Here is a 27,482-nt window from a genome sequence, read left to right on the forward strand (position 1 = left end):
GAGAATCAAATTAAACAAATGAATCAAATGAATCGCAGGCTCGATCATTCGCAGCATTGGCGGATTTGGACTTATTGGATCGATCGATCTCATGGCTTCCACGCGCTCGTCCACACGACAGGCTGCTCCTTCCACGCAAGGAACGCTCCGGCAGCGGCGGAGTCGTCCGTGGCACCGCCGTAGTCCCGCATCGACTAGCCCTCCTTGTACCGCCGGAGAAGGGACCGTGCATCGCCGGCGACGTCGTCGCTGAATGCCGCTGGCGACAACTCCGACGACCGCGTGTGTCGCGCCCAGGACGTGCCAGTCTCCCACCGCTCAGCATGCAGGAACTCGCGCCGTCGGCCTCCTAGAACGCTTCCACAGGGAGTTATCCTCTTCCAACTCCTCTGTGTGGTCTCCGCTTCATCGGCTTTTCTCCGCCACCACCACGTGATCTCAGCTGTCACGGAGGAAGGCCAGCGGTCGGTTTCTCGGTTTCCCTCGTGGAGGAATGAACAGAGAGGGGGAGCGGGGAGGAAGGAGCAGCGAGGCTGCCGACCTCCTGGAACGGTTCCTTCGTGGTCGAGGGCTTGGATTTGGCGGTAGGTCGTCAGGGCGGATCCCGGGAGGCGGCGCCAACTCACGGACGGACGATGCGCCACCACGCCTCCATCGTCGGCGACCAGTCCGGACAACCCACCGTTCACCGATCCGGAAAAAAAAGAGCGCTTGTGGAAAAAGGGACGATGGATGTTACAGTTGCAAAGATTGTATATATAGGAGCCATTAAAAGAATAATCCCACTATAGGGGTGCGGAAGGGGGGCTGCAGAGGTGGGGGTAGCGGGGGGCCTGGTGGGGGGAGGAGGGGGAAGGGTGGTGTGAGGGGGGGTAGGTTGTGGGGAAAATATATAGTGCAAACCACATATGCAGTAGAAACTTGGAAACTAACGTTGGATCGAGAAATGGACGTCCGAGATTCGTCCACGTCACAATGAGTTAAAATTTATCTCCCAGTAAAATTTTAACTCATGAGTGAATCTGCGAGTTAAATTTTAATTCATGATGACGTGGACGAATCTCGGACATCCATTTCTCGATCTAACGGTAGTTTCCAAGTTTCCACTACATGTGTGGTTTGCACTACATATTTTCCCTAGGTTGTGAGGGGGAGCATTTTAGTTTGTACGCACCCCAGATGCGGTATAGTATGTATGTATGTGTGTGTGTATATATATGTGTATATGTATGTATGTATGTATGTATGTATGTATGTATGTATATATATAAAAGAACTACTATGCAGCACCCTAAGGTGCTACGTATTAAACAGCACCTGATATAGCATGCAGTTAAAATTTAACTCACCGACGACCAATCTCGATCCCGCCCTTACACCCACTCCCCCACTCCCATAATCCGAGTAAATTTTTTACTTGATGTTATCCATTTGTGTGCCTTGTAATTCACTGGTGTTTGCACATTGAGTTATTTCTTAACTCAACAATACAACGAATTGTTAAATACGAAGCCAGTTATTTTTTAACTGGTTGCGAGATAGCCATTGTGTGTCTTGTGATCCAACGGTGTTTGCACATTGAGTTATTTTTTAACTCGACATACTAACTTTATCTGGTATGTATATTAGGGATTCCCATCGTATAAACCGTCCCCCACTATTTACTCTCCCTCTCCACATTACTGAGTTATTTTTTAGCTTCACATACCTTAAATTTTAAAATTTGTTTCTTTGTGCACAATTTTTCTCACAGTTATACCCCTTTTTTTCCGGATCGCAGGTAAGCGACGGGCGGTCGAGCGGCGATCGCAGGTCGGCGGCGCGCGGCCGCCGGCTTGGTCTTCCTCAGCGCGTCGGGCGCAGGCGGCGGGGTCCCTCCAGCTTCCTCCGATGGCGGGCGACAGTGACTGCCTGTTTTAGCGGCGTGCGTCGGGCTCGGCGGGGCCATCCACTACCCGGATCCGGCGGCGGCGGCCGTCCCTCGCCCGGCCCCGCACAGATCCACTAGGGGCTGCGGGAGGAGAGCCCAGGGGCAGTCTCGGCGATGGCTGGCGGACGACGGTCGTGCACCGGGTGGAGTCCGGTGGTGGGCGGCGCCGCCGCTCACTTCTTTCTGCCTGCTGCCGTCATCGTGGTTGTCCTCCACCAGCTCGCCGTGTGGCTGCCGCCTTCTCCCCACACCGCCGCCGATGGACGTCGACTCCGACTCGGCCGCCGGGGGCAAGCCCACCCAGATGGACCTCGGGGACTAGGTATTCCCCAATCTGATTATCCTTTCTTCCTCCTCCCTATTCATTTCTTTTCCCTTTTTGATTTGTGCCCAGGAACTCTAGTTCGTCCCAATCTCAATTTACAGTGTCGATGCCGAAGTGGAGGAGCTCCGTTTTTGTTTTGATTTTCAATTTCGTGCTCCAAGGATCTGCAGCTCATCCCCATCTATCAATTAAAATTTTCATGAACGCCAGACCTTAATAGAGACTCGGATTTTATAGTTTCTGAAAATGCACTGCCTTTCTTATCTTATAAACATGTATTATTGCTGATGTACCAGTAATGCTTGCCAAGACACAAAAACTTTAATGAATTCAACTATGCAAGCGGCGAGTCCGTAAGTACAGAAGCTCTAATCAGTTTTATATCACTGTACTTGCTATTCATTCGGTCTTTACTTAACATCCCTGAACTTCAATTTGCAGGTTTGACAGCTGGTTTCATATTTTAAGATACCACTCAGTCAAATTCTTGTGGTAAATATTGTCAATTTGTCATTGCTCCCATCAGCTACTACTGCTACTACTACATCATTAGCTTCTTGTATCTGAAATTGAAACACAGTTTTCACCTTCCACATTGGGATATCTGGAAACCAATAGGATTTTTTATTCATAATAATGTGTTCTTGAGGGGTGCATATCTAGAGATGCAAGTGAGGACTGGAGTTCCTTAGTTTTGAGATGCATGAATATTTTCTCGAGAAGTACAGTAATTTTGCTTTTGCATTTGTATTTTCTTCATCATTGAGTTCTCCCAGGAGCTTTTTCTACTTGAGATTTAGCTCTTGTTCTGAAACTTTGGGATCAACAGAGCAATTTAAGTGGAATTGTTCTCGTGATTTTGATGCCAGCCTATCTAAAATACATTTTGTTTTCTGAGCAGTACAGATGCATGAGCAGTATATACTTCTGCGGCAGTAAACGCAGATATGTCCATGATGAATTTTCGGGCTCTGATTCATTGATAGTGCTAGTAATATCAGAACTTATTTGATGGACTAGCTGTTCACATCTGATGCATTTGTTGCATTTCTTGGCCTTTTGTGTTCTCAATGAACAAATATGTTTGAATGGATTCCTCTTATACATGTGTCCTCAATGATTTTATCTGTAGATTTTTAGGAAAAAACTGTTGTTAGGCTAGTAGTTTTCTGAAATTTTCTGCTTCAACAGAGGAGCTCGAATGATGCCTGAAATGCTGAACTTCTGTTTTTTTTAGTACTGCCACATGAGCACTGAAATTGTCTAGTTCAATAGAGCATTGTTGATCGGTTAGTATTTTTCTGAAATACCCTAGTTCTTGTAGAGCAGCACAAATGAATTTTCTTTGATCCTTCACTGAATCAGTTAGCCATATGATCTTAATCCTTCACTGAATCAGTTAGCCACATCCTTCACTGAATCTGTAGAGCTGTTTTTTGTCATCTCATTTGTGTGGTTTTGTTAGTACTTTAATTAAATCGAAGTCAGCGCATATTCTCTAACAATTGTGCCTAGATGTTCCTTTGCGCTGAACGTATTGTTGTTGCTTAAACATCAAGGTATTCCTTAGTCTCCTTTGCTCTCTGACTATACATATTCCAGATAAATTTATAGCTGCTATGGCACTTGTGAAGAGTGTCAATTGGTGGTAATATCACGGTAAGCATCCTTTTTTGCACGACACTTAATAGTACATTGTGTTTCATTCCTCATTTTCATTAGTAAATTTCTGGTGTTATCTATGTGATAGATTGTGAATTGTTCTTCAATTTTTCAGGGCTGTTATCTGAACGGAATAGCTGATGGTGATTCTGATACTATCAGAGTAATACTTTTCTAAAGGACATCTGACTACCACCCATTATCAAAATCCATGCCTAAAAACGGAATCATTTTTTCTCCAGGACCATATGGACACCGTCGCTCACCGAACACTGCCGGTCGCCACATCCCCATTTCTCTGCTGCCACAGTCGCTGCTTACTGAATGCTGGAATGTGTGTTAATTTTTTTTATTCTTGAATTGTTGTGGTGATGTGTCTGTAAAATTATCACTTCTGTGCAGCTTTGTTGTGATTTAATGTGCATTTCAGTGTAATAATCATTTTTTTAATTTTTCATCTATCGATGTATATCTTGGAGAAAGTTTACTGATATTACCTTTCCTGACAAAAGGCGTAAATAAATTACCAACACTCTCTTTTATTTTTAAGTTAAAGTAAAAAAATATCACTAATATAAACCTCATCACGAGTAAAGGGTAGAGTATTTTTTTTACTCTCTTTTATTCATAAGTCAAAGTAAAAATTTCACTAATATAAACCTCATCACGAGTAGAGGGTAGAGTAATTTTTTTACTGGCACTCAAATTAGAATGCACCGTAGATTATACAGTATTTTTTGATGGGTAAAGGCGCATAGTAATTTTTTAACCGAGCAATCAAATTAGAATTAAACACAGATCAGGCCAGTAATTTTTTTACTGCGTGCTCCGTAGGGCGAGCATATGAGGTGGGCAAGAAAATTAGGGCAGAGACGTGAGTGATTTTTTTACTCGGCATACAAAAGGTAATGATTTCTTTTCTCAGTAATTTTTTTACTGATTACTTTAGTCGGTAACTTTTTTACTCCCGATAGGATGGGTGGGAAACACGGAGCAGGATGATGGATGACGGGAGAAAAACGGAAAACTCGGTGGTGGTTAAGAAAATCGGAAAAACCGGGATAGGAAGCGCTGTGAGTAGCGCCACGGTTTAACTGGCGCGCACCGCTTGTGTGTGGCGTCACGCAGCGTGACCCCGTGTGTGTCTATATATGTATATATGTATATATATGTATATATGTATATGTGTATATGTATATATGTATATGTGTATATGTATATATATATATACATATGTATATATATATATACATATCTATATATATACACACATATACATATATATATATATATACACACATATACATATATATATATACATATATACATATACATATATATACCTATACACATATACATATATATATATATCCCCCTCCCACCTCAGTCAAAGGCTGGTCAAAGCTCCCTCCCGCCAGTCAAACCCGAGTCAAACTCGCCCATTGACTTCCTCCCCCACCCACCATTTTTTTTTCACGTCTCGCAGAAATTTCGCAGTAATATAACGGTCATCGTGCAGTAACAGGACAACTTTCTCACAGTAACAACATCGAAAAATAGTCATGATGGATCTAGTTTTGTTAAGCATTTTTTTACGAACATCATGGTGCAGATGGATTAGAAAAAATACTATATAACTTGAGAGATATTGCTCTCTAAAGAATAAGATTTACTTTTTTTTAAGTTCTCGTCTCGCTGGAACGGCGTAGTAACACAATGGTCGATGTGCAGTAACATGACTACTTTTCGCGGTAACAACGTTATAAAATAGTTATGATGGATCATCGTGTAGTAACAGGACTATTGTCTCGTTGTAACGTAGTTTTAAAGCATTATGGTGAAAACGGTTCTAAAAAATAATATGCGATGTGAGAGATATTATTGTTTAAATATTAGAACTCTAAAAGTTTACTTGTACTAAGCTTGCTACTATGTATGTATCTTTGTATCGACAAAGAGAAGTACTTTTAGTACTTGTATTAACTTGTAACCATGGGTTCTAGTCTTGAATTTATCAATTTATTTTCTTTTTCTAAAAAAAGAAAATAATGGGAGGAAAAATAAGTGAAGGGAGGAAAAAATAGATGGAGAGAAAAAAAAAGGAAAAAGAGATCGGGAGAAGGGGAGGGAGAGATCGAGACAAAAATCGATGGAGAGAAAAAAAGAACAGATCGAGAGGAGTGGAGGGAGAGATCGGGGAGGGAGGCGCGCGCATGGGGGAGGGAGAGGGGGTGGGCTGGGCCGGACTGAGGGAGTTGAGGGATAGGGGGGGTGTAGAATAGTTATTCTAAGGGGTAGGTGTAGAGTAGAGCTGTTATATACATGCACAACCTGTTATATGAATTATGTGTATATCACAATATATGTGTATGTCATAATACCACGACATACAAATTATGTCCAGAAAGCTCACAAGTGATAACTGAAGTAGCGGTACTGTGTATATATACCAACAAGTGCATATATTGCGAGAACAGGCAAGGAACTTCTTCATATACTACAAAACGAACGTTCGAAAAAGATGGTGAAACCAATGACCTTACAAACTGCAGTTAATTTGTGCTTAATTTACCACCAGGGCATGTCACAGGGACGTTTTGTGATATACACTAGTTAGGTTTTATTCATTTGCTTGGTGTGCACAGGAACTAGAGCCGGCTAGCGCCTGATGCTGGCGATGCCAGTGATGTCTCTAGCAACGATGAGTGCATTGACTTCATAGCTGCCCTCGTACGTGTATAAGGACTCCATGTCGCAGAACGCCTGCATGGATCGAAGTACGTACGTACATATATGAATTTATCATAATAAAAAAGAATTTTGGATAAAATACGTCGGTGGTCACTAAACTTGTTAGCTATATTATCTAGTTTCTAAACTTTAAAAATACTGATCTAATTACTCAAATTCAGCGTCTATCTAAAATATAAGGAATTTTGAGTCCCTTATATTTTAGGATCAAGTATTCTGGTGTTGTACGACGTAAAACTACCACTTAACCCTCTAGGTGAAATGTCAGCAACGCACGCACTTGAAGGGGCATGTACGTTGTTTTGAAGTTAGCAAGATGAAATAATTTAACATGTTCCCAAACCTAATTCTGTATTGTTAGATGACACAACCTGATATGTATAATTACAAGAAGTGTATTTTACTAAAAGAATAGTGTGCTTCCTGTCATCCTTACTACTATAAATTAAATCTAAAGACTTATATCTTCATTAGTTTGACGTGGCATGTTAATGCAGAACGTAAAAAAATGAAGCGAACTAAAATGTTGAAATACATTTAAACAACCTGTAAGTTTTATATTCAGCAGGTTCATATATATTGTGCAAATAGAGAAGACAAATACACACAAAAATTTGACATCGGCTGAACTTATATGTATCTACTTATGAGAAAATATGCTCCAAATAATTGAAGGCATGGTTATTATTTCTGTAGTAGTACTATTTCCATAAAAGAACATCCTATGCATTGCAATATGAACACTAGAACGAGGTAAATTAACAAATCATTGACTGAGAGGGTAATTAATTCAGGGAGTAACTATATTTATGGCGCCATATTTTTCACCAAAATATGGTCAGCATGTATTTACATTGTAAGTCTCTAAATTACATATGTAATTTTAGTGTATTTACAATGTAAGTCTCAAAATTACATATGCAAGTCCTAAAATTATATATGTAAGTTCAAAATTACATATGTAAGTGGGGTGTAACTGCTGTGTAAATTTGTATAAATATATAATTACAACAATAAAGTTGCCTGTTTGCTCAGTTGAACACGTTAATGATAGGACCTTGGGCAGTAATACATCGATCAGTTGAACACGTTACTTTGTGTTTGCTCTAGATCAGTAATACATTGATGATAGATTGCAGGTAGTCGGGCGCAGATCTCAAACAACGCATACGCAAATCATAATATTCAGCGCTAATCTAAAGCAAATCAGAGGGCTGAAAAATCGACTGTAATCGATGAGATTTTGTGGCGACACAAATATAGCAAAACCGTTAATTCAGGACCTTGCCAACGTGGAAGTCGGTGACGATGCCGTTGCCACCGAGCAACTCCCTGCCCAAGGCCACAGTCTCCCGCGCCTTCTTTGTGATCCATGCCTATAACAACAATTGAGTCAGGCCACAATGCTATCGCTTCGGTTTATCTCAAATAATCAGCCGTGATTCTAGATCCAACGGTTGGCGAACAGAAGATCGAGCAAGTGTTCAAACGTACTAGTACTACGTACCTTCCCCAAGCTGGCCTGGCCGGTGGTCATCCTGCCGGAGTCATGCAGCTTGTAGAGACGCCAGCCGAGGAGCCACACGAGCTTCTCCTGGTTTAGCTGGAACGCCGCCAATGGCGCCCCAAACTGCTTCCTCTCTCCCAGATACCTACATATACATGAGCGGTGCGAATGTGTGTAGGTCAGAGGGTCGATCTCGCATCAAATGAAGCTGCAAGCTGTGGTAGCTTAGGTAACATCGTATTTACCGAAGGCATGCGTCGTACACCCCTGCCGCAATGCCGATACTGATCCAGGCGACGATGACGCGAGAGAAAGAGAGGGCCTGAATGTATGCAACATAGTCTGTCAAATCTGTATCACCAATGGTGTGTGGAGATATACTATATATCTGAAGCAAAAGTGATCGAGTACACCATTCACCCCAAAATATATATACTTTAGTGTACAAATTTTGTCCACATAGTCATTTCTTGCATTTGGATTTTATCCTAGCTAAAATATAGCTTATTTTTCCACCTACTTCTACAACTCGTCGAACATAACTGTACCTAATTAATTTTAACTATTCCAATAATCCGCAAAAAAAGACTCTAAAATCCTTATATTTTGAGTCGGAGCTAGGTACGTTTGTAGTTTTTACCTTCACTAGGTCTTGGAAAGAGTTGGCGCCAGGAAGACGGTCATCATCAGGGACGAAGACGTCCTCCAGCAGGATGTCGCAGTTCTGGACGACCCTCAGCGACATTTTGTTGTCGATCTTGCTGATCTTAAGCCCGGGGGCGCCTCCATTCACAATGAATCTGCAGTACGTTCCACGCAAATGAATGTAAAACCAATAATGCAAATGTATTGTAAACCATTTTACAGTATCGACATATTTTTCCATAGTATGACGACCAGCTAATGTAGTGTGTAGATATATGGCTTTTGGTTACCCGTTAATCTGATTGGTGCTGGTATTGCAGGCAAGAACGACGAAGATATCCGCAAAACTGCTGTTTGCTGGCCATCGCTTCTGGCCATTGAGTATCCACCCTCCAGGAACCTACTCCAAATTAATTACAATAGAGCAAGGAACTCAATCACTGAAATATGTAGTCTGAAGAGAAACAGGTAATCAGTACCAGTACCCATACTAATTAGATACTCCATTCTTCCATTTATATAAGACAGCATATACAAATAGAAAGAGAGAGAGTATATCTCACGTTAATTAGATCTAGCCGTTGTTTAGATGGGTAGTATTATCATTATTGTAATCTATAGATCAAGAAACCATGGACTTAGTAAATTTTCCCTTTACTTAATAGAGCTAAGTAAATGGAAGAAACAATTTTAAGTAAAATGGAAGAAACCATTTTAAGTTTGATCTATAGAATGGACTTATTTTTCTCTAATTTTGTTATAGAAATGTCATGTTCTGATATTATTTCTTCAACTGATTGGTAGTCATGTTGAAACGAATTGAATCATCCTTAAACTATCCCTCTGGTTAGCTTTTAAGAAAAATCGATGTAAATTTTTGTTCGGATCCTATTACTTTTGTCAAATTCCAATCGATATTTATATGTTGCAGTTTATTAGTCTGTGCAATTTTGTAATAAACCAACTGCAATGATTTAGGAGGGTGTAGGTAAAAAGATTTTTTTTATCCCAAAATAAATAAATATTATGTTACATTCAAATTACAGAGTATATTTAATATTTATTGAAGCGTGCATTACATTGGTTGTTTACCTTTTTTGGTTGAGAAAATATTATGTCTATTAGCTTGTAGGGATGTTTTTTCATCAACCCACGTGAGAGACTTGCGTAGTTCGGAAAGCCAATGAATGTGAATAACAAACAAAAGAACCTTTTGGATCCGCTAGCTGGCCGATAATTTGCATGTTCACAACTGCCGAGTAATTCTTTTTAACAAGAGAACGTGACCTACATACCACCGTTGATTGCATATCCAACGAATACAACAGGTGACTAAACCTTCCAATGATTTCAGGCGATTGAATTCTAGATATATAGTCCCTCAATCTGAGTGCAAGTCATAGCAAAATTATTGATCTAGTCTTGTGCCAACGCAGGCAAGTTGCAGGCGACACATATTGAACTTGGGGGAGGAGCTTATATTCAGCATGTTGCACAGACTTTTCAAAGACTGAATGTATGTAATTTTTCCAAATCATTAGATACTATTAATTGAAAAAATAACCAACGTATTAAACAAATAATTGAAATTTTAATACTTATTAATATATGACTGTTGATCGTAATTCGGAGTTCCTACCTGTTTAATTAAAACATGCCACTGAAAACATCATAAACTATTTAGCTTTATTTTGAAAAAATGAAATAAATTTAGTATATTATTAACATAACTATGAAATTCGAAATTAATAACCGGCACGTTGTAATTGAGGGGAACTCTTCATATCTTTCATACGAGCCATTTGAATTACTTAAAAATAACCAGCATAATTGAAGTATTATTAAATTTTATTTGTTACAAAGTTAATAAAAATAACCCACACAAGACATGGGTTAGCGACTAGTAATACTTAATATTTGAAACACTATATGTATTTGGGGACTATATATCTCTGTTAATTATATGAAAATCTCTTTGATTCATACGACTTCATCTATACTACGACCGGCAATATATGTTTTTGCACATATCTGCGGCTTCAGAAACACTACACATACGTATAGTTGTTCTTAACCGTTAACAATAATAAAGTTTCGAACTTTCAATATACCATGAATAGTGCAGGTTGTACAAATCAAGATAACAGATATAGGAGTACCTTTCTAGCTGTGGTGTTAAGAGAGCTCGCGTCACTACCATGGTTCGGCTCTGACAAGGCCTGGAATTAACACACAATATTAATTGAAAAATATGATATACCAAACTTTATCAATAGCCAAGAGCTAGGGTTTTTTTCCTTACATATACGCAAACTTTCTGCATTTTGCTCAATGGTCGCAAATACTTCTCCTTCTGGGCTTCTGACCCGAGTTGTGCTGTTTCACCACATGTAAATTAAAGGCACATATATCGATGAATTCATATATATGTTAGCATTATCACTCTAGCTACCTCGCAATATGTAGAGAATTGTACAGTTAAGTCACAATAGTACCACCTAAATGTTGTATTTGTCCTACGACTTAGCTCTAATTGTATTATATATACAGAGTAAGTTAAAACATATCAAAATAATGATTATAATGAAAACATTAATTAGATCTCTTGTTATCCCTAGTTGTACCATTCCATATATTCCACTCTGGTTTTTATTTGGAGCTTCATTTGTGATGAACCTAGCTATTTTGGTCATGTTTTCTCATAATATAACACAGAGAATATTCTAGTTTCCCCCCCCCCCCCCCCCAAAAAAAAAATATATATATATATATATATATATATATATATATATAACAACACTGTAAACTAGATACCAATGCTGTGTGTGATATCTGCTCGATTAGTCCATGTTCACATGACTTCCAAATGATGTACATACCAATGCTAACCATTGCGAGGCATGACTGAACAAGGCAGAATGAGGCTATGCTTGCATCCACACGAGCGATCTCTAGAAAACACATGGCGCAAGCTGGGCCAGAAAGTCCAGGGCATCCATAGCCCTGAAAATATCATGGAAAGATAGCCTGTGATCAGTGGAATGAAAACGCTTACACTTAATCTAAAAGGAAAAAAGTACGAATTACCCCCCTGAACTATCGCGGTCGTCCGAATTACCCCCTGAACCCGAAAACCAGGTATCACTCACCCTGAACTTCTTATACCGGACGAATTACCTCTCCGATAAGTCCATTTTGCCTCCCTCCTTTCAATTAATTTGAAAATATTAAAACTTCGAATCGAATTTTATCATACTAAATGAACTTATGTGAAAAAAGTTGTCAAAAACAAAGTTGTATAACTTATTGAGATCAACCTATCTTATTTTGGTTATTTCTCCATCTGAGTTTGATTGTCCTATATAAAATTTGAATTTCGAATTATGACAACTTCAAATAACATTTTTAAATACTAATGATTTCAACTGAAAATGTCATCAACAACAAAGTTGTATAACTCATCAACATCTACAACTTTTGTTTTGGTCATTTTGCCATATTGATCTGTTTCAATAATTTGAATTTGAATTTCAAATTATGACAACTTCAAACAACATTTTTAAATACTAAATGATTTCAACTGAAAAAGTAATTAACATCAAAGTTGTATAACTCATCAATATCTATATCTTTTATTTTGGTCATTTCTTCATCCGGTAAAGTGATAGTAACATTGTTTACAAAATTTACATCTCTCTCTTATAGTTTATAAACTATATAAGAGATTTGTACATTTTATGAACAATGTTACAAATCGCTTTGTCGGATTAAGAAATGACCCAAATAAAAGTTATAGATCTTGATGAGTTATACAACTTTGCTGATGATGGCTTTTTCAGTTGAAATCATTTAGTATTTGAAAATGTTGTTAGCAGTTGTCATAATTTGAAATTCAAATTAAAATTATTGAAACAGAGTCATATACCAAAATGACCAAAACAAAAGTTGTAGATATTGATGATTTATACAACTTTTTTGTTGATGACTTTTTCAGTTGAAATCATTTAGTATTTAAAACTGTTCTTTGAACTTGTTATAATTTGAAATTCAAATTCAAATTATTGAAACAGAGTCATATAGCAAAATGACCAAAATAAAAGTTATAAATATTGATTATTTATATAACTTTGTTGTTGATGACTTTTTTAGTTGAAATCATTTAGTATTTGAAAATGTAGTTTGAACTTGTTATAATTTGAAATTCAAATTTTATATAGGTCAATTAAACTCAGATGGAGAAATAACCAAAAAAAATTGGTAGATCCCATAAAGTTATATAACTTTGTTTTTGACAAATTTTTCATATAAGTTCATTTAGTAAGATAAAATTTGATTCGAATGTTTAATATTTTGAAATTAATTGAAAGGAGGGACGCAGAATAGACTTATCGGCGTGGGATGAGCAAAAAGGCTGGCCCATAACAGGCCTTTTGCTCCTCCTCACCGAGAAGTCCATTTTGCCTCCCTCCTTTCAATTAATTTGAAAATATTAAAACATCGAATCGAATTTTATCATACTAAATGAACTTATGTGAAAAAAGTTGTCAAAAACAAAGTTGTATAACTTATTGAGATCTACCTATCTTATTTTGGTTATTTCTCCATCTGGGTTTGATTGACCTATATAAAATTTGAATTTCGAATTATGACAAATTCAAATAACATTTTTAAATACTAAATGATTTCAACTGAAAAGGTCATCAACAACAAAGTTGTATAACTCATCAACGTCTACAACTTTTGTTTTGTTCATTTTGCCATATTGATCTGTTTCAATAATTTGAATTTGAATTTCAAATTATAACAACTTCAAACAACATTTTTAAATACTAAATGATTTCAACTGAAAAAGTAATCAACATCAAAGTTGTATAACTCATCAATATCTATAACTTTTATTTTGGTCATTTCTTCATCCAGTAAAGTGATAGTAATATTGTTTATAAAATTTACATCTCTCTCTTATAGTTTATATAATGTATAAGAGATTTGTATATTTTATAAACAATGTTACAAATTGCTTTGTCGGATGAAGAAATGACTTAAATAAAAGTTGTAGATCTTGATGAGTTATACAACTTTGATGTTGATGACATTTTCAGTTGAAATCGTTCACTAGTAAAATATTCCATTGGAAGTTCTCAAGCTTTCAATTTCAAATTTCAATATGTTCAAATAGAGTTAGATGGAGAAATGACCAAAATAAAAAATTTTCATCTCGATGAGTTGTACAACTTTGGTTTTGATGACTTTTCCATTTGAAATCATTTGTTAACCCCAATTTTCATTCGAAGTTATCCAAATTTGAAAATTGAAAAATTGAATTGTTCAAATGAACTTTTTTTGTAAAAAGAACCAATAGAATAGTTGTAGATATCGATGAGTTCTACATTTTTGTTGTTTATGATTTTTGCATTTGAAATACCGGTAGTTATTTTTGATGTCGTTGACCATTCGTGTACAGAGGACTAATTCTAGACTTTTTATACGTTATAGCCCATAATAATGAAGCCCAATTAAACTTAACCCTAAGTCAAGGTCAAACTCCCAATCCCATCCTCTGATCCAGCCATTCCAGCTTGCCCGTGCCCAGCCACCAGGCGTGCGGCGCGCCGCTGCCTCCTCCGTCGACGCGCGCGCGGCCGCCGCCTCCTCCTCCGTCGACGCGCGCGGCCGAGAGAGGCTCGGCCCGGGCAGCGACGGTGCTGGGCGGCGGGGCGGACGGAGTGGCGCCAGCGCTGGGCGGCGGGTCGAGCGGAGGCGGCGAAATCCGTGGCCGGAGAAAGGGAGGGCCCGGGTGGCGACGGCGCTGGGCGGCGGGGCGGATGGAGGCGGCGCCGGCGGGCAGCCCGAGCGGCAACCCCACCACCACCCTCATCTCCGTCACTCTCCCACGACGGGTACCACCCCTCCTCTGCTCCGACGACCGGCGGCTCTCCTCCCCAGGCCGGCGACGCGGATCTGGTGGTACGGGACGACCACGGAGCGGCCGGCGAGCTCCGGGCGGCGCGGCGGCGACAGCAGCTCGACGGCGTCGCCCTCCCTGTCCCCCACACCTCCGTCGCCTCCGCCCCCTCACCACCGGGTCACTTCCTCACCACCGGATCTCGCCACTGGATACCGTCGCCGACGGAGGTGAGCCGCCTCGTCCGCCTTCTCCTCGTTCTCCCTGTTATTCATCGTCGTCTTCCATGTCCCCGTGCAGATCTCGCCGTCGGATCCTGCCACCGACCTTCTTAAGTGGTGGTGGTGGAGGGGAGGGGGGGGGGGGGTGGATTGGGGCTCGTCGCCTCGAGGAGGCCGACGGCGATGTGGCTCTACGGCGAGGGTCGACCCACCGCCTGTTCTTCAACTGCTTCCGATGTCCCTCCATATATCTCAGGTCAGCAAAGCCATCTAGACCCTGCTTGTTATTTTCCTTTTTCTCCAATCTCATGTGGAGTTGTTGCTTCGCTTGCAACGGTGAGCAGTGAGTTGATTCGCCGAGGAAGATGCTGACTCGCCGGATCCCTTCATCCTGCCAATCTTCATTTTTTTTCCAGTGTAGGTACATCTCCTCTGTATATAGAATGTAAAAACTGCTTGAAACATTTTTTTTTTGGAAAGAATGCCTGAAACATTTAGTGTCTTTACATGTGAAGTAATCTCCTGACTGCTGCTGCTTCCTCTGTATTTATACGATTGATTGCATTTGTGATGTGGTGCATTGCATACTGTGTGGGTGTTGACGCCTCTGATATATAATGCATATATGCCACTAAGGGAATAAATATGTACATGAATGCTCCTCAACCATGATAATATAAGCTAAACAAATGAGCAAATCACACAGCTTGAGCATCCAGGAGTATTATTATTTCGTCAAATGTAATTTACAACTAACTTTCACCAAGACTGATTGCCTTTCAATTACAGAAGGATAATTTTGGATCCTCTAGAGTTAATATGCTTATTTTTAGTTCCAATTCATCATAAGTGCCACTTGTCTGCAGTTCTGCACAAGATATACGCTTTATTGCATATCTCATGTGAAATTTGGGCTACTTTACTCTTGCAGTTCTCAAAATTTTGTTTAAAAGATATCTCTTGCCAGTAGACCTGACAATACAAAGCATATTTTGTACAATTATTTGTATTGATAATACAATTTGATTTCTAATTTGCCAGCAGAATTGAACTCTTTAACAATAACTAGCCTAGCTACTTTTGCTACTTTTGCCTGCACTTAGTGGAACTGAGCCTTGCTATTTCTATTCAGATACAGTGCTTCCTACATGATCAATATCTCAAATCTCAATGAAGATAGGCAGATTGTTATTCCAGGTTGGTTCTCTGGATGTGTGGAAGTTTGCAATTTGCAGATCAATAGCTGTATATGGTTGATATAAATTTGAAGATCACTGGCTCTATATGGTTGATAACTTGATATGAGGGTAATTGGGAAATCTGTGATAAGGTATGAAAGTTCCCTTTTGATGCATTTCTGTAGCACTATTGAAGCACCATGGAGTTTTTGTGTCCATATTTATTTATCTCCATGCAATGAATAATAACTCTTCCTAATTAGCGCTAAATTTTAAGCATGGTTGGCCCTCAAATCATTTTTTCTCCTCTGCTGAATCTGTAATTCCTATATGGTGACAGAACCATAATCGGTCGAAATATATTTGTAACGTCGTCTCATTTTCACATCATTTATTTATGCCTTGCTGAAAGAGAAGTGAAGAGGTGAATAGGTAGTATGTAGCCTAGCGGGCGATGGATAGCTAGATTGCATTTGATGTTTCTGATGGTATTGCTGGTTTGAGCTTGAGACTGCATTTTTCTTTTTCGAGTTTGAGATGAAATATTTGTAGTCATTTGTATAAATAACTTCTGTTTGTGGATCTTAGTTTATGGAGGGCATTTTACTGCATGATTTTATCTTAGGTGATATCCTGCCTGTTTTTGGTTGGTACCTGTCCTTTTATTTCTTATGGACAGATATATTGAGGTGCTTATTACTTTATTCATACCATTATTCTATAGTTTAATGCCTTCTGTTGTCCTTCTAATTCTGAGTAGAGGATGCCCTAAACATATGCCACAAAAATAACTCCATTAACCTATATTTATTCACATTTAGAAAAAGAAAATTAGGAGGGAGGACTAATATTGTTGAGTAGTTTAGTAACTTAATATTGTTGACTCCTAGTATTGACACTAAAATTGTATTTTTGCAGCACATCTCAAGAAGCTATGTGTAAGTTGTAGCAAAAAATTCCATTTGCACATCAACAAGAAGGCCTTGATGTAATTCAATCCTCTATTTGCTATGAGTGGAGGACGAGAAGCAAGGAGTGATTCCATTCAATGTTTGAAAGATTTGCTTTGTTTTCTGTTTTCAGATTTTCTGTTATTAGGTTGAATCTGAGATGAAATATTGTTTGAATTCTGTTGTATTCTGATTGTATCTGTTATTAGTTGAATCTGAGATGGTACCTGCAATTAGATTTGAATCTGAAATGGTATGAGAAATTAGATTGAATTTGGTGGGCTCAAATTTAATGGGCTTGTTTAGTGGGCTTTGATTTGATAGTTGGTTGATAAAATGGGCCTAGTTTTGAAATGGGCCAATTTTAAAATGGGCCAGTCTAAAAAAAATAATGGGCCGTTTAGAAAAATAATGGGCCGTACAAAAAAAAATTGCTGACGTCAGCTGCCACGTCATCAGTGACACATCATCGCACACGTGTCAAAACGGCCACGTCACCTGTCACCTGCCATGTTGGCCGCCACATGGCAACTAGCTGTGACGTTTAATTTCGTCACAAAGGTTGGGCCTGGGCTGGGCTACACGAGCCCATAAGCGTTTTATGACAGTTAAAAAACGTCATAGATTGTGCTGATCGTGACGATTTCGGAGAAAACGTCGGTGACGCTCAATAGATGACGTTGAGTATAATCGTCACAGACAAATTTCTGTGATGAATTTTCAGTGATCCATGACGAATTTTTTTTGTCATAGATTAAATAGATTCTTGTAGTGGAAGTTCGTTGGGCGGCAGGTGGCCAGTGGCGGAGCGGGCGGTCAGCGGCGTCAGCGGCTGAGGCTGAGCACACCCGGGCGGCAGGGGGTGGAGGTGGAGGCGGCGGCCGGTGGTGTACCGGGCTGCCGGGGCGGAGGCGGAGCTCGCCTCGGCGACCGGCGGCGGAGGCGAATCGAGAATTGCGCCACACGCCGATATGGGAAGAGGGTGACGGCGATGGGGCGACGTGTGGTGGCGAGCAGTTGCAGCTGCAGGGCGGACACGAAGGGGTGACGAGGGAGGAGGATGTCGCCGCTGCCCCTTCCATCCTCCCCGAGACCGGCGGCATCATGCATCTCGTCCCCAACCTCCGTCGCTTCGGCCTCGGCGTGGCGGAGCTCGAGCGCCTCAACTGCGGCGGGGACCCGTTGCACGACCTCAACGCCGCCATGGCTGCCCTGGAAAGCTCCGCCTCAGCCGCCGCCGCCGTCCGAGCAAGCTCTGTCTCCGCCACCGACTGCTCGCTCCACCACTGGCCGCCTGCCGCCCGGGAGAGCTCCGTCTCCGCCGCGGACTGCCCGCTCCCACTGGCCGCCCACCGCCCGGGCAAGCTCCGCCACCGGCCGGTCCACCTCCGCCTCCGCTGTGCATGCCTTGTGCGTGGTTGCGCCCGCGAGAGAGAGAACAGAGAGAGGAATTGGGTATGACATGTGGGTCCCGCCATTACTTTAAAAGAAAATGCTGACTGTATTGCCACGTGTAGGACGAAACTGCTTTGGATTCGATCGAGGGTGGTAATTCGTCCGGTACAAGAAGTTCAGGGTGAGTGATACCTGGTTTTCGAGTTCAGGGCAGTAATTCGGACGACCGCGATAGTTCAGTGGAGTAATTCGTACTTTTTCCAATCTAAAATAATCGTATATTCTATTTTTAGGCTAGTAACCATATATTCTGATCATTATGAACGAACAAGCTAGCTAGCTGAAATATATAACACCTAATATCATATACGTATATTTGGTGAATCTACAAAAGTAGTAATAGCATATATATATATATATATATATATATATATATATATATATATATATATATATATATGAATTTACTGAATATAATTGATATTTTATAGACATGCATGCTGGAATATTTAGTAATTTTGGGTTATACATATTTTGCACAAAAAACAGCGTGATTATGTACAAGATAAACGTGGCACATCTGATAAAAACTAAACAAATAAACTTGTGGAAACCGATGTGAGATTAATTAGTCAGAAGTTTGGGCCATTGCTTATTTATCAATAATAATAACTGCAATGTGGACTTAAAAAAATGGGGATATTTAACTTTTTGCCAGTGACAATTAATTATTTGCCACTCGTTATGTATGACATGTGGGCCCTCATGTGTCTATGATGTCATATGGGTTCAGTGGCAAATCCTTTATCACTACTCGTAAGAGTGGCGAATAATTAATTATTCGAAAAACTAACCAGAATGCTAAATTGGAAGTTCATTCAGGTTTTAAATTGTGAGGCTAAGAATCTTCACAAAATGGTTTTAACTAAGTTTGTAATTTAAACACATATATTCCTTGGGCACGGTATTTTAGATCATTAAAATTAGCGTTAAGGCTGAGTTTGTTAGGAGGAGATGGGAACAACTCTCCTGCGCACGATAAACAGAGCGGTCTATTAGCACGTGATTAATTAAGTATTAGCTTTTTTTAAAAAAATGGATCAATATGATTTTTAAAGAAACTTTTGTATAGAAATTTTTGCAAAAAACGCATTGTTTAGCAGTTTGAAAAATACTTTACTAGAGGAATAAGTTATTCTCTGAGTTTTAGTTTTTTTAAAATAAACTATTTTAACCTAGTAGAACATCTCTACGTTTGAACTATTGATGGACGCCGTGTTGAAACATGAATGGTTTAAAGGTGACGGTTAAAACAGCAATGTCTTTTATAGTAGACCACGATTATTCTATTAATTCCACCATGACCCAACAGTTGATATTACGAAGTTATCAAGGGTCAAGTTAAGGTGGAGTACATTAGAAGGTTGACATAGGCCATTTTTGAGGGTTATAAGTTTGATAGAATTGTACTGGAACAAATTACTATCTATTTACCTTTATAGTTCCTCCAGCAATTCCGAGAGTGCTCATCTTTGGAATAAGATGAAACGGGAATTCGGCCTTCTCCCAAAACTAATATATGGCAAAATAGAATCAACAAGAAAAACAGAAAAAAATGGTATATTAACCTCAACATGAAAAGTAAACAAAATAGGGTCTATATTAACCCACTAACTGCAATCAACCTTGGATATTATTGGTGCAACTTCATTCTCCATAAACTGCCGGACTTTGATTTGTAGATCCTTTTCCTCTTCTGTCAGCAGTTCATCAAGCTGGCAATAGTTGGATGCTTAAAGCAAAATGATAGTTCGTCAGCTAATTATACAATAAAGTGATCCAACCAAGCATATGCACACAAAATTATTTGAAATATCAAAGTTGTACACTATACTTACTATGATTTAACATAGGATTTTTTACATATATGTCACTAATTACAGTAAGGTCAATAATTATATAGAATATCAATGGAATCATGATATTAATTCTTGCCATGTTTACTTGTTTGTCTACATATATACATATCAGATCTTTTACCTGCTGCTGGAAAGGTCGACGCAGCTGGTGTAAGCTGGGGGCAAGCTATGGACAAGTTCAAAGTCGGTGACCTGAGCTCTGAAGACCCCATTACAAGACCTTCAAATCTGTTCCAGAAGTCATATATTTAACTACTCATACGCAACAGTAACATGGAGTATAATATACATTTATACCTATAAAGAACGCCTAAATTGCAGTATGAAAAAGAAATCTCCATTTCAGCCCCTCCTTTTAAAACTTGTACTCCTTCCGTCCGTAAATATAAGGTATTTTGGTTGGATGCGATATATACTAGTAGAACAAATCTGGACAGGACTTTTTATTAACCTTAGCCCTAGTTTTAGTGGTTTTGGGTAACATTTATAAATGATCACAAGCACTAAATATTTTATGTATTTTAAAATTATAGTGGATAGTTCTGTCGTGCTAATTGATTTGTCAAGACCAGAAAAATACTACCTCCGTTTTATTTTAAGTGTAGTTGTGGGTTTTTATATCCAATGTTTAATTGTTCGTCTTATTTGATTTTTTATGATTAGTATTTTTGTCGTTATTAGATGACAAAACATGAATAATTAATACTTTATACGTGACTTATTTTTTTAAATTTTTTATAAATATTTGAAATAAGATAGATAGTTAAACGTTGAATAAAAAAACCACGACGGCCTTTAAAATGGGACGGAGGGAGTTGTTCTTACTGTGATTTTCTGTTGTCCTTCAAGAAAGAGGACAGAGAAAATGACGTGCTAATAGTGGATATGCGTAGTACGAGATGCAAGAATGACCGGTTCCCTGGTTCACTGGAGAAGTCGTGAATCCTATATATCTATATAAAGTTCATCCCCACTTATGCTAATTCTCTCTTCTCACAGCGTGCCACATCATCGCTATTTAGTTTGGCCATTAGATTTTCAATGGATGCTTGAGATTTCATCGATTAATTAGTGCATCCTCAGTGTAGCCATGTTATCATATTTACACTGCTATTAGTACGTACCGGCACATGCGTTTAGTGCACTATTAAGCACATCATCATATTACATTGTCATTACTACATCGCACTAACACTAACACTCGTGGATCATGCTTAAAACCTTATCACCATGAATGTGAAAAGCCTCCGGCTTCTTCAAATTACACTAGGAAAACGAATTGACCTGCAGTTAATTACGCAAGCGTTAGAAGAAAACGAGTCGACCTACAATTAAGCGGTTAAGCAATAGTACTTGCTACCAGAAATCATTAGAGCAAGCAATTAATTTTAAGTGTTAGTATATGGTCGGGTGGGATGATTTCATGGTCCATGTAAGCTCCCCACCTCTCACCATTGTCAAGGCTCGTTGCACTACCGCCGTGGTCTGCTTCCCTAATCCTTTGGAGCTACGCTAAACCTTGGAGACAGGTTCAATGATTTTTCAACCCAGTTGATATAATTTGGCAAAAGTATTGTACTACATGCATGTTATCGAATTGCCTACCAAAAGACTATTGCACGAGCATTTACGCATAAGGTTGTCAAACAAGTTGCTCCACTTGCATTCACCGTTTTACATGCATCGATTATGTTGATTTTCCAAAATGTTAGTTAAATAATCTCTTCTACAAAAGCGCTAATATAATAACTACTATATACATTATTGGTATTTTATTTGCTAGGCATGTCGGATTTATCAAGTAAAATATGCATGTCGTAAAACTTCAGTCACAGTTGTCTTCTCACGCATGTTTTTCAGTCACAGTTATTTTTCTTTCTCATATTTTTTATGTCGTTTCATATTACATTCTTTTTTATCGAATGGTAGCTATTTTGTATAGAAATGTTCCGCGGCAACGCACGGGGTATTATCTAGTTTATAGAGGATTCGTCCCAAACTTGAAGCGTAGGTGGCATATAATATATCCTATAACTCTGTATATACTTTAGAATGCTATTTTTTAATTATGTATTGATCATTCGCCGCCACAATATATGTAAAACTAAAACAAACTGGTCCATATTGATAATTGCATATGCATACTAGCCACCCACGGCAGTCTTGTCCGGATCAGACGGAAACGACCATGGATAAGCATGCATCATATGACGCCTTGCGGTTTGATCCATCCTTGCAAACAAATACACTAACTTCTACTTCCTCCATTTCAAAATAAACAAATAATAGAAAATTACCGTGAATTTACACGAGAAACATATCTAGATATTCAGATATTCGTAGTACTAAAATATGTCTCATCCAGTACTAGATTTATTTATTTTAAAACGGAGAGAGTAACAAGTGATTAAACGCATCATGTTGTGAAATGCTAATATGAAATTGGTAATTAATTACATGGGTGTTTCTCTTTTTGCTGGCATAGTTAGCTTAAAAGCTCGCACGAAATTGACGTGGCTTTTGTTGAAGCAAAGGTCCGAGATTTCCTGAGAGCTTTAGTTGGTCAGAATCTTGAATATTGGCATGAATTGTGTGTTTCTATTGTACATATTCAGTTGAATCAATCCTCTGATTATTTTAGATGGAATTATCACCAGAATGGTAGATTTTCAGATAGGTCAATGTATCTAGCTCTTATTAATAATGGTTATATTGAGAGAAATAAGATTATTTGGAAGCTTAAGATGCCGCTTAAGATTAAGATCTTTATGTGGTACTTGCTAAAAGGGGTTGTGCTAACTAAGGACAATTTGGCAAGACGAAATTGGAACGACAGTTTAAGATGTTGTTTCTGTATGAAAAACGAGACCATTCAACATCTTTTTATAGATTGTCATTATGCGAAATTTGTTTGGAGAGCAGTTCAGTTCTCATTTGGTTTATACCTTCCTAGAACCATATCTAATATGTTTGATGGTTGGCTTTTGAGGGTTAACAAGAAGAGTAAACTCATACTTATAGGAGCATCTGCCATATGTTGGGCTCTGTGGTTGAGTAGGAATGATATGGTATTTGACAAATCACCATCTATCTCATATTTGCAGGTAATTTCCAGGGCAACATATTGGCTCCGGTGTTGAGCACAGCTGTAAAAGTGTGAAGATGATGGAGAGCTTATGAAGGTTGCATGTCACAGGCTTGAGACGACAGTTATGTAACTTCTTGCAAACTATGGATAGAGATTCACAAATAGATTTGAATAAATGTGTACTCCTTATCTCGGTTTGGTCTTTTATTTTGTTGGGTGTGTTTAATTTCATTATGAACTATACTCTTTGTTTGAGTGATACTTTGTAATAATTAGCTGTAGCTTTGATGAGCAAAGGCCGGAATGTTTATTCCATTATTAAAAAAACAAATTGCCTGTAAAAATTACGGCATTTGTACGACAAAATACCGATCGCCTTTGAAAATGAATTTTATTAGAGACTCTTTAAAGACCATCCTATAAAAATGAATTTCAAGCTTTATGTTTTTATAGGTGCAAAAAGCTTGAAAAAATATATTTCGTATTTTAGTAGTCATCTATGGATGGCAGGATTTTACAAATCACAGGTCACGTGATTTTACGCACGAAATATGTGCATCTGCAGCTTATAGCGTCGTAGATTCTTTACCATCTCACCTACGAATCGATTCGTGACTATGGCTTGAATGCTATTATTTAACACTCTAATGCTATCAAATGAAAAGGTCATCAACTACAAACGTAGATCACGCCGAGCTCAACAACTTTGATATACAGTACTCCCTCCTTCCCTAAATATTTGACGCCGTTGACTTTTTTAAACATGTTTAACCGTTCGTCTTATTCAAAAACTTTTGTGAAATGTATAAAACTATATATATATATATATATGCATAAAAGTATATTTAACAATAAATCAAATGATAGGAAAAGAATTAATAATTACTTAAATTTTTTGAATAAGACAAACGGTTAAACATTTTTAAAAAAATCAACAGCGTCAGACATTTTAGGATTGAGGGAGTATATCTCTATCAATCTTATATGAAACACGTAAAAAATAATTTTATCAAAGTAGAACTGAGAGTTTGTAACGAATATTTGGCACCATGACTGATCTTAAATGAAACACGTTCAACTGCAAAGTTCTGTATCTTCTCGAGAGCTATAATTTTCATAAAAAGTTTATTATGATCTGACATCATACAAAAGAAAGAGTTATGTTTTTGTTCGTATGTTAGTGTTGTTGTCATTTTTTAGGACGGTTTTCTTACAGAGAACCATTCACGAAAATCGATTTTCACGGAATGTCTTTTTTTATAGGCGGGTTTTTTTCTAAGTAAGTTTCTCTGTAAAATTTATTGTAAGGGTGGATTCTTTATGGCATCTGCCTGCAAAATTCTTTTTTTTCCTTAATTATCTAAAAGTTACTAAACTTTTAAAATTTTGTAGAAAATTAAGTTCGATTGAGGTGGACCAAAGTTCTCAATGATCATTACAATATTCTCTTTAATATGGTTCATTACAATATTTTCTTTAATATTGTTGGATTCATATTTACTAAAAATATTCATTTTAATACGATTGTTCTTATCAGTTGATGTGTTACGTAACTTGACATTATGACATTTGTGAATGACTATACTAAAAATTATTCCATAAAAGTAGTAATTATGTCCTATTATAGGAAATGATATAAGAATTTCATAGAACTTGTAACTTCAATCATATTAAATGTGAATATTAGAATTTTATTTAAGTTTTTCTACTTTGTAAAGATCCCTAGTAAAAATAGATAGCAAATCTTGTAAAGAATATTTGGGCACTTAATTTATCCCATATGTATAAACTTTAAATTACAAAGTTAAAGATCTCATAGACTCTACAATTTTAATACAGATCATGTCTTCATTCATGGTCGTGAGGAAATTTAGAAAAACAGATTCAAAAATAGATCTGAGATGAAAAAGGAATATTTGAACCCTAAACGATCTCAAATGAACAAACTTTCAAAGCAAAGTTATAGATCTTATTGAGGGCTCCAATTTTAATGTAGAATTTGTCATCATCCAACTTCATTTGAAAGAGTTATGATTTTCTTTTATAATTTGGTAATGCTTCCATTTCTAAGGGTGGTTTTCATACATAAACCCGTCCACAGAAATCAATTTCTTTAGGCTGATTTCGTATAGAGCCACCCATAAAAACATACTATTTTGACATGTGGATTTCTTACAGATCCACCCGTAAAATTAGGTTTTTGAAGACGGTATTTGATCGAAGAGCATCTCCAACAGAGTGACCATATCACTCTCCAAGCTAAAACTTGGCAATTATGGACAAAAAACGAGCTCCTACAGTCTTGCTAAACGGATGGCCAAGCCATTTGACTGGCCAAACTGCCTCCCTCAATGGCCAAATATGGCCAGTCTAAATTGGCTTGCCAATCGTGGGCCCCACGCGTGATGCTCTCTCCCTTTCCTCTCTCCTCCCACACTCTCTTCCTCCCCCATCCACTCTGAGCACCACTGTCGTCGGCTCTGGGCGCCAACACTAACATATGGTGTGCCGCCGCTGTCGCCGCTGCCATCATTTAGGCTGCCATCCGCTGCAGTTGCCGTGGTCATCGTGTGGCGCCGGCCTTCGCCCCATCGTTGGAGCCGAGGCGCCGCCATCGCAGATTCGTCCACGAAACGGCATCGCCGCCAACGGCTTCCCATCCACATGCCCCCTCGCCGGCGCGTAGCCACCGCCACCTCCTCCGCCCCCACCAGATTCGGCCGGCGTGGATTTTGGGGCGGGGGTAGGGGTGCATGACCTCCACCCCCGCGTGGATTTGGCCGGTAGCTGACCGAGGTCGCCGTCGCCAGCTTCCCTTGCCCGCCGTCGTCGCCAGATTCGGCCGGCGCGCAGCCTCCACCGCCTCCGCTTCCCCGAGCCAAGGCCTGGGCTACAGCTGCCGACGTCGTCGCCATCTACCACCGTCGCCATCCGCTGCAGCTGCCGTCATCGCCAGCCGTCGTCCGTACAAGGGCTGGGAGAATATCAAAAGAGGAAGAGGGGAAGAAACGTTGAAGCGAAGAAAGAGGAAGAAGAAGGGGTAGTAAAGGCTGACAAGTGGGTCCCAATGTAATAGACTCAGAATGGAGAGTGTAGATAGAGATTTTGTTGGAGTGAGCAATGAGTTTGGCTTGCCAAATCAATTGGGTAGTTGGCTATATAGGTATTTAGAGAGTCTATTTTAGATAGTCTGTTGGAGATGCTATAGGACAGCCTCAACCATTTTCTCAGGCACTATTCTTGTAGGGCCACCTGTAAAAAACTAGTGGCCGAAAAAATAATTTCTGTTGTAATACTACGCCTAGCGCAATTCCCTAGGATCAGCAGGTGATCAGCCACCCAATGGTATTTTCAACCTCTTTCCCCTTGATTGATTTCTTGACCCAGGCGTGTTCATTAGACCGTGACTTACCCACATACCAGAGGATTTAGAAAATTCCTCTAAGTCTCTATAAGAAAGTCTGTGTTGGATCGGACAGGCACATGTGTGTGATGTCAGTGTGGCATGCGTATTTGATGTACGGTTAAAAAAGGCCAGGAGTTCCAATTATACAAAATGATTAATTACTTTGGAATGTGAGACGAATATATCTTACCTTGGTTTGAGATTAAAAGCGAACAAATTGATCTGACGGAGATCAGTATGGGGAGACCATAGGATACTGGAGAGTAGCAAAGAAGATGAATAAACAAAACCAGATCAGGAGGCTAAAAGTTGGCCGGTGTGCTCTGGAAGCTTGACATGCCGACGGAGCCAAAGGGGCACAATATATAGACCCCTTGCTGTATAATGTTCAACTTACTTGCTTTCGGCACTTAGAAATTGAAAGATCTTTTGGGTCAAGCACCAATCATCCAAGAAAGCAAAGACTAATCGACGATTAGTCGGGTCAGACCACTAGTTCGTCGTTAACGTACACGTACGGACCAAACCTATCAGGTATATATGACGGTTTTATTGCGCCAGTATCAGTATGCCACACGTAAGTTTTGTAAGACGATTTTT

The 27,482-nt window shown here is 39.1% G+C and overlaps 1 protein-coding gene and 2 long non-coding RNA genes across 3 annotated transcripts; 2 read left to right on the forward strand and 1 right to left on the reverse strand.

Annotated features, from left to right (window-relative positions):
* Positions 1-318: 318 nt before the first annotated feature.
* LOC127776943 (acyl-coenzyme A oxidase 4, peroxisomal-like) lies at positions 319-27,199 on the reverse strand. Its single transcript, XM_052303496.1, has 14 exons — positions 27,073-27,199; positions 20,510-20,616; positions 20,155-20,261; positions 19,964-20,041; positions 11,700-11,823; positions 11,123-11,196; positions 10,980-11,039; positions 9,111-9,220; positions 8,816-8,975; positions 8,421-8,497; positions 8,176-8,320; positions 7,952-8,044; positions 6,583-6,680; positions 319-346 (listed from the first exon to the last, which is right to left on the reverse strand). The coding sequence occupies exons 2-14, from the start codon at positions 20,598-20,600 to the stop codon at positions 319-321; spliced, it is 1,245 nt and encodes a 414-aa protein (XP_052159456.1). The 5' UTR covers positions 20,601-20,616; positions 27,073-27,199.
* On the forward strand, positions 1,724-4,814 carry LOC127775873 (uncharacterized). Its single transcript, XR_008018052.1, has 5 exons — positions 1,724-2,252; positions 2,325-2,608; positions 2,697-3,914; positions 4,033-4,080; positions 4,160-4,814. It is a non-coding gene; the product is annotated as an uncharacterized LOC127775873 (long non-coding RNA).
* LOC127775872 (uncharacterized) lies at positions 14,382-17,347 on the forward strand. The gene is made up of 5 exons (XR_008018051.1): positions 14,382-14,955; positions 15,026-15,202; positions 15,291-15,363; positions 16,079-16,276; positions 17,043-17,347. It is a non-coding gene; the product is annotated as an uncharacterized LOC127775872 (long non-coding RNA).
* Positions 27,200-27,482: the final 283 nt, after the last annotated feature.

This window comes from Oryza glaberrima, chromosome 6, assembly GCF_000147395.1.
Source record: "Oryza glaberrima chromosome 6, OglaRS2, whole genome shotgun sequence".
NCBI lineage: Eukaryota > Viridiplantae > Streptophyta > Magnoliopsida > Poales > Poaceae > Oryza > Oryza glaberrima.